The sequence below is a fragment of the Etheostoma spectabile genome, chromosome 15, assembly GCF_008692095.1.
Source record: "Etheostoma spectabile isolate EspeVRDwgs_2016 chromosome 15, UIUC_Espe_1.0, whole genome shotgun sequence".
In the NCBI taxonomy this organism is placed as follows: Eukaryota; Metazoa; Chordata; class Actinopteri; order Perciformes; family Percidae; genus Etheostoma; species Etheostoma spectabile.
In genome coordinates this window covers 18,255,053-18,262,544 of record NC_045747.1, presented here as the reverse complement: position 1 = coordinate 18,262,544, position 7,492 = coordinate 18,255,053, and the positions used below count along the sequence as shown (strand labels likewise).

General features: G+C 39.5%; 2 protein-coding genes across 3 annotated transcripts in view; both read right to left on the bottom strand.

Moving 5' to 3' along the window:
• Positions 1-1,422, bottom strand: part of LOC116702712 (protein NATD1) — a 2,121-nt gene extending 699 nt beyond the window's left edge. Inside the window, exons 1-3 of the mRNA XM_032537080.1 lie at positions 1,160-1,422; positions 415-533; positions 1-316 (exon numbers count right to left, since the gene is read on the bottom strand). The exon at positions 1-316 is cut by the window's left edge and continues 699 nt beyond it. Of these exons, the coding sequence (XP_032392971.1) occupies positions 200-316; positions 415-533; positions 1,160-1,313 (390 nt within the window). The 5' untranslated portion in view covers positions 1,314-1,422 and the 3' untranslated portion in view covers positions 1-199. The remainder of the gene's footprint in view (positions 317-414; positions 534-1,159) is intronic.
• A 1,919-nt stretch (positions 1,423-3,341) lies between these two features.
• Positions 3,342-7,492, bottom strand: part of LOC116702705 (dehydrogenase/reductase SDR family member 7C-B) — a 7,648-nt gene continuing 3,497 nt past the window's right edge. For both annotated transcript variants that reach the window (XM_032537071.1, XM_032537072.1), the window contains 4 exons: positions 6,478-6,688; positions 6,302-6,394; positions 4,085-4,240; positions 3,342-3,935 (listed from right to left, as the gene is read on the bottom strand). In XM_032537071.1, the coding sequence (XP_032392962.1) occupies positions 3,730-3,935; positions 4,085-4,240; positions 6,302-6,394; positions 6,478-6,688 (666 nt within the window). In that variant the 3' untranslated portion in view covers positions 3,342-3,729. The remainder of the gene's footprint in view (positions 3,936-4,084; positions 4,241-6,301; positions 6,395-6,477; positions 6,689-7,492) is intronic.

Here is a 7,492-nt window from a genome sequence, read left to right as displayed (position 1 = left end):
GCCAGAGAAGCCAACAGCAGGCAGAAAAGGGAGGGGTTGAATGAAATGAAATGAACTTGGACTTTTGGATGCTGAACATCAAGTATGGCACACTTTACATCCTCCATTTGGGCTTTGTAGTAGTGTACAGCAATGCACATGAGGTTGTGGCTGATTTGAGGTAGTATTCCAGGCTGTAAACTGGAACAACAGGCTGCAGTCAAGTGATTACAAGTTCTTTATAACGTTGTAGCGGGTGATCCTTGATGTACTTCTTTATATACCAACAGGAGACATGAGCCTTGAGTTTTTCTTCAACCAGGTAGTCCATGGCAGCCTGTAAAACAAACATTAAATACGTTAAATGGGCATACAGCAAAAGATGAATACTAAAATAAAATAAATGACAAATAATGCCTGAAAAGTTCAACTTACTTGTGACAGCAGTGCAGCAACACCTTGGCCCCTAAATGACGCTGGTACATAGGTTGACATTAGATCCACCTCCTTCTCCCCGGTGAATCTGTAGTACAGCACAGCACAGTCATGGTCACCTGTGGACAGAGGACACAGAGGACTTCACACTGAAGTTAACATTGCTGCAATAACCATTAAGCCAGCTCCTTAGACTGTAAATATATATGTATGGAGATATGTGAGATGTTATATTGGAATACATTTTGCCCTGTGGGCGGCAGCAATGTGCCGTGAAGGCATCTAGACTGCCTGAAATCCCAAACTTCCTTCAAAAATACCTTTATTTAAGTGGTCTCCGCTCACCTGCTTCTACTGTGCTACTGTGACCAACCAGTTGAAAATGTACTGAAATGTGCTACTTTTGCTGTTAATATGTGTGCCGAACTGTTTGACTGATAGAACTAAATCGTTTAAAGCACAAGTCATTCATATCGACTGTGACACTTTTGCTCTTGGGCGAAGTCATATTAAATTCCTAGATTTTAAAATTGAGTTTAGTTGAGTGTTCTCTCCTTACAAAAACGACACCGTCGATATATGAGCAAAATCCAAAAGAATCTGTAAAGACATAGCTGTATATTCTGACGGTAAATCAATCCATCGTACAGGTTTGTGTACAGTAGCCAGTGCCAGTAGCCTGTTTCAGCAGGCCGCGAGTGGACCCCAGGCTCCCTTGACAGGACCTGACCGGCTCTCTGCTTACCAGCCCCGCTGCCCGGAGTGACGGTGAAGCGCCGGTTCTGTCGGTCGTGTTCCACCGTTAAACCGCAGCCGGAGCTTAACGTACTGACGGCGGTCGGATGAGACTTCAGTCGGAGAGTTAACGCAGTGAGTCTGGGACATATTTTAAACGCCATTTTTACGTAAAATATAAGATAATGTAAAAAGACACGTAATACGGAGCAGCATGTAGGCCCCTAGTAGTAATTGTAAGGATTGACCACTAGATGGCGTTACATGCACACAAGATTATGAACTTTTCCCCGAGCTATACAAACTATAGACTGCATATGTGTGTGTGTGTGTGTGTATATATATATATATATATATATATATATATATATATATATATATATATATATATATAGGCTAATAATTATGGTTGCCGTTAGGAAATAATATATAATAATATGAAGTTTATCCATCTGAATATATGGAATGAAAGTCTGAATATATGGAATGAACGTCTGAATATATGGAATGAAAGTCTGAATATATGGAATGAAGTCTGAATATAGGAATGAAGTCTGAATATATGGAATGAAAGTTGGAATACATGACCGAAATGTCACCAAAGGGATACTTTCTGAATTCACTGGATTTACAAATGTGCATCGGCTGAAATAGTCCAATACTTTGTTGAACTGCAGGGTTTTTTTGCAAACACGGTCATACTCCAAACGACACAAACAGTGTTGGAAATTGATAGCGTCACCTTGAGGATCATTATTCATTATTGCGAATTCTTAGTGCTTATAGAAGCAATCCTGTTCAACAAAACGTTTCCGAAAGAACTTATGCATCATTCTTGAAGGAATTTATGAGTCTCTTTGGGAGATGTCGGCAGAAGTAACACTTCAAATGGAAGCTAATGGTGTGGGCACTGGATACGGTTACCAGTATTGGCCCGTACATGCATTTGCCAGTGTAATAATCTCTTCATTGTCAAAATAGCTGACACTAGATTCTAGCCGATCTACTCATAGCGTCCACATTTGTTACATCCTGATAATCAGCCACAACACAAGATGGCGCCAGCGCCGTAATGAAGTCAGTTTCATTCCATATATTCAGACTTTCATATATTCAGACTTCATCATAATCAGACTTTATCCATATATTCAGACTTTCATTCCCTATATTCAGACTTCCATTCCATATATTCAGACTTTCATCCATATATTTCAGACTTCATTCCATATATTCAGATTCATTCCATATATTCAGACTTATCCATATATTCAGATTCTTCAATATCAGAATTCATTCCATTATTCAGATTATTCCATATATTCAGACTTTCATTCCATATTCAGTTCTCCATAAATTCAGACTTTTCCATATATTCAGACTTCATTCCATATATTCAGACTTCATTCCATATATTCAGACTTCCATTCAATCTATCAGACTTTCATTCCATATCAGATGGATAAAATTCTATATATATATATTATTTCCTAAACGGCATGCCATATTATATCTTATATTATATATATATATATATATATATATATATATATATATGTGTATATGTATATATGTGCATATATGTATATTTGTGTGTGTATATATGTGTTTATATATGTATACATACTGTGTATATATATATGTATATATATATAGATTAATATTGCCGGTCTATGATTCAAACAGTTTTTAAGTGATTTATATTATGAGAAGTTGTAACATTTAAGAGCACAGATAGTTTAATACGTTTTCACAATTTAAATTTATACGCCAAGATTACTTTACAGTTCTGGGATTTTTATAAAACAAATATTTTCCCAGAAAATGTTCTAGAAAGATCTCTAAAATTTGGTATTAATTTGATAAAAGCACAAGTATTCAATCATCCAAATGAACTGCAAGTGAAGGCTCTAAGAGAGTATAGAGCAGGTGACCACAGCCAATCATGCAGTCAACAGATATTGGTACAATGTTCTAATAATAAATTAACATTTATTCAGTTTAAATTGAGCTTTTCATGGAAAAATAAAATTTAATTTACAGAAAATGTGTTAAAATTATGGACCTGTAAAATGAAGTGTTTCAGCACATGTGGATCTCTCACCAACTGTTGTGAAAATTGTATACTAACTGATAACTTTTCAAAACAAAAGACAAAAATAGATTTAAGAAAATGAAAATAACTCTTACAGTACAGGGCTTAGACATATGTATGTTTATTTGGATTCTAAATCTACAAATACATGAGCAGATTCAGCATTGTCTTTATAACTTACTATTTTAAGTTAACTCAGCACCCTTATGATTTTATGCATGTTAACTTGTAAAATATGCAGACAACTATGGAAAATCGACATTTAACTATACATAATACTAATAATAATTCAGTACATTTAAGACCTACACTCACATGGTTTAAATGCAATCTTAATTGTAGCTCAAACGATTTCATGAGAAAACAGGAAAAACAAATCGATTGTCATTATTGTTTTTAGATGACCTGCCTTGATGAAAGGACGATAAAACCCTTTCTTTAATATCCTCAGTTATTACAGGTTATCATTAGAGTGCACGCCAGCAGCACTACATGTTCTCAGAGGCAGCGGCGTTCTTCACTCCTGCAGCCATCACGGCGAAGAACACATTAGGGAAGAAGGATCTAGCGTAGATGGCCACCTTTGGGAGCGAGGGAGCAATTACCACCTCTTTCCTCTTGGTGCTCAAAGTCTTTATGATCTCGGTCGCTGCCTCGTCTAGAGAAACGCCCAGAGGTTTCCGAGAGTACACCACTGCAAAAAGCAGAGAGACAAAATAACACAGTGTGTCGCGGCATTATTCTGCATATTTAAAATATCCACAGAATGGGAATCAAATATGGTTTTTTAATCTGTAAGTATAATGGTTGTACTTTTGCCCGGTTTCCTCTGATTTTACTCACGTGACCAGATGGATTTGGAGGCCGGCGCCGTGTTTTCGGACGATGCAGAGGGACTGATGAAGGTGTAGTTGATGGTGCTGACGGAGATGCCGTACTCTTCTACTTCAGCTCTCAGGCAGTCGAAGAAGGCCTGAACTGCATGTTTAGACGCTGCGTCTGGAAAAATATGAAAAGTAAAACACAACAGCTTTATACCACAGCCATGCACACCCCACCGATACTTTTAACACATGTTGAAGTATCAGTAGAAACACTGCTGACACATCACATCATCTATAAGCTCTGACTGGGCTGGCCGGACAGTTTGACTGGGTTAGTTTGGTTTAGTCTTTGTCTATCATGCACATTAACATTATGCACATTTCCTTTTTATAAATATGACATACGTTGTTCTAATCTTTACTGTATAGCTTCAGTGTTTTAATTTTCTTTCGGTCCAATTAAACGGAAGAGTCTATACTAATGCACGTAAATGTGCCTCAGACGGTGCCACGCAGTTTTGTTCCGTAATGTTACTAGAAAACCTGCCATTTACTTTTACTTTCAAACTTGCCACGAACCCCGGGCCTCCTTCCCAACCTGCCTAACCTTAAGTGGAAATTGGCGCTCTTATCATAGACAGTATAAGTAATGGCCAATGTGACACCGTTGCTTTCAACGGAGACCAGTGAAGGCTGTTAGAAGCCATGGCCGCGGGAAGATATTTTGAGTCGGGGGTGCTGACAAATTTTTGAGAGTGACAGCCAAAGTCAACCACCGTACACACCACACTGCATCCGTCACAACGCTCCACCAGCAGAAAAACTAAAAGGAGAATGAAATCCATAACCCAAGACAAGGCAAAACACAGGATATAGGTACAAGTGGGACAGAATAGGCCTACTACAATCTCACCACAAAAAACAAGGGTATGAAACACATCACTGAATTAAATGAAATCAAATCAAAAGTTGGCTGCCTTGTCGTCTGTTGCTAGCAGGGTTGCTATGGGAGGGACAGGTGTAGAGGTGGTGCTGCTACTTCTTTCAGTTACATTTGCTGGGTTTTCTGATTCAGGTCTAACAGTTTCTTTTTACCCTGTGAATGATTTATGAAGAAATCCAACATGCGCTTTTGTTTTGCGATGTTACTTCTGTACTGTTGACCCTCCGGGACGGTTTCCACAACTATCTTCACTCATGAATCAGTGTCAGAGGTGCGCAGCGGGCCTCGCTCTTGGCAAAATTAGCAGATTCATCCTGATCAAATTATGTGTTTATCTCTCCCCAACCAAATTCTAAAATCAAATTACATTTAATTGTAAAGAAACTAATTAAAATAAGTCATTTTTAATTAAGGTTGTAGTTTCTACCTTTCACTAAGGGGGTGCTGCAGCACCCTCCGCACCCCTAGTTTGTGCGGCTATGTTAGAAGCTCTTTTCCGGTGATGGCTGAGCGTTACTGCCAGCCTCCAACTGAGCTTGACGACGTAGATGTGACGTGAGCAACCTGTCTGAAAGTTGTAAGTCTTCTGGTAGCTGTGCCAAGAGAAATCTCAATTATTCCCTATCAGCAGAGACGGAGAGCGTAGGTATATGTTAGGAGATAACATAGGCACAGGCTAATTACTGCTAACTAACATGCTAGTTAACATTAGTAATTAAACCTAATCAGCTAATGGAAGTCAAAACTGTCTGCAAGCTTACCTTGTACTATACGGTAATTCCTCTACGGTGCGACAGTAAGTCGCGTGGTTATGAAACAATCGTTAGCCTATTTTTACCAAAACGTCTGCTACGGAGCCATAACGTGAGATACAAGGTAATTGACCCTTTTATACATTGTCGTCTTTCTTTAGAAATAACCAATGGACAAATAGAGTATTTAAACGCTTCAGATGTAAAGTTATTCCCTGTCAAAGTGGCGCGAAAATGAATGGCAGTCAATGGGATGCTAGGGGCGGATGATGGCTCGATAGCATCAAAATGGCTCCGTAGGAAGTACGCCTTGTCGAGGCGGGCTTACCCCCTCGGCTCTTACACTTACACACATCACCTTACTTCCTGCTGTACTTCCCTCATAATTGCAGGAGGCCACTAAAGGAAGCTGCAAGTTGCTGCTGGTCCAACCGACTTATTGGAGCGTTTTTTTTCGAGAATGACAGTCTTGCATGCATTTTGTCCACTAGCACCTCAAATAAGAGCTGAGTATTTCCCGTCATTAACTTCGTGAACTCACATGAGGTGCGAAAAGGCACAGCTATTTTCCCCTGGATGCTGTTGACGAGGAGCAGGTGACCGGTTCTCCTCGAGATCATGGAGGGCAGCAAACCTGAAACAGAAATGTCTCAACACACTGCAGAACCACGACACTGTCATACTTTTACAATCTGAAATGTGTTTCCATCGGTTTACCTTTGGCCAGCGTGGCCGGTCCAAAGTAGTTGTTGTCCATCAGTAACTTGTCCATCTCCAGAGACACGCTGTGTGCGGGGGCCTTGACTTTCATGCTGCTGTTGAGGATGAGAATATCCATGCAGCCGTAACACTCCTGGATCTCTGAGATCACCTCCGGCATGCTGTCCATGTCTCCAAAGTCCAGCAGCACCAGTTTACAGGGGAACGTCTGAGAAGGAGAACCAGACATGATAAAGAGGTACATTGAAGTTTTTGATCCATTTTATGCTACTTCATACTTCTAGTACTAATCCATTAGATTTATCTGTCAATTAAAATGAATTTTCACGTTAAGCTTTTACATTAAAAAAAAAACACATGATAATCTTGTCAAATACAGTAGTAGCCTGACAGTGTTTTCCAATATGTTTGGCTTGTGACCTCTTATAAAGAAATCAGTGTCTAGTTGTGGCTTCTTGTCACTTTTCAGATCTAGTCCATGTCCTTCGGGTTCCACTTCCAGGATTGCTCCGGTGCCGCAAGAAATTCCGCCAGATGCATGGATTTTCCGTTTCCTTCTGCTTACTTTGAAATGGAATTTTAAGTTCGGTGGATTTCTGAGGACTATGGTTAACTCCTCAGATCTCTGCAGGGTCAAATGAGACAGCTAGCTAGACTATCTGTCCAATCTGAGTTTTCTCTTGCACGACTGATTTTGCAGCGGCACTCAGCACCGCCCATTACGATTCTGACTGGTTCAAAGAAATGCCATTAAACCAGAGCACGCTTTCCTCCCATCTCCAAATGCTATGTGGAGTGGCCAGACCCTCCTTCAACGCGCTTTGGAGGAGGGTCTGGCATAGCGAGAATACACATTTCAGATGTCTATGAATGTTGAAAGTTCCCCCTCTAAACCTCTCAGATGGTTTTCATTTCAAAACGGTTAGAGTCCCAAAGAGTTAAAATGACCTAATATTTCACATGCAAAACTAAGATAAGAGAAAAGTAAAAATATATATATATATATATATAT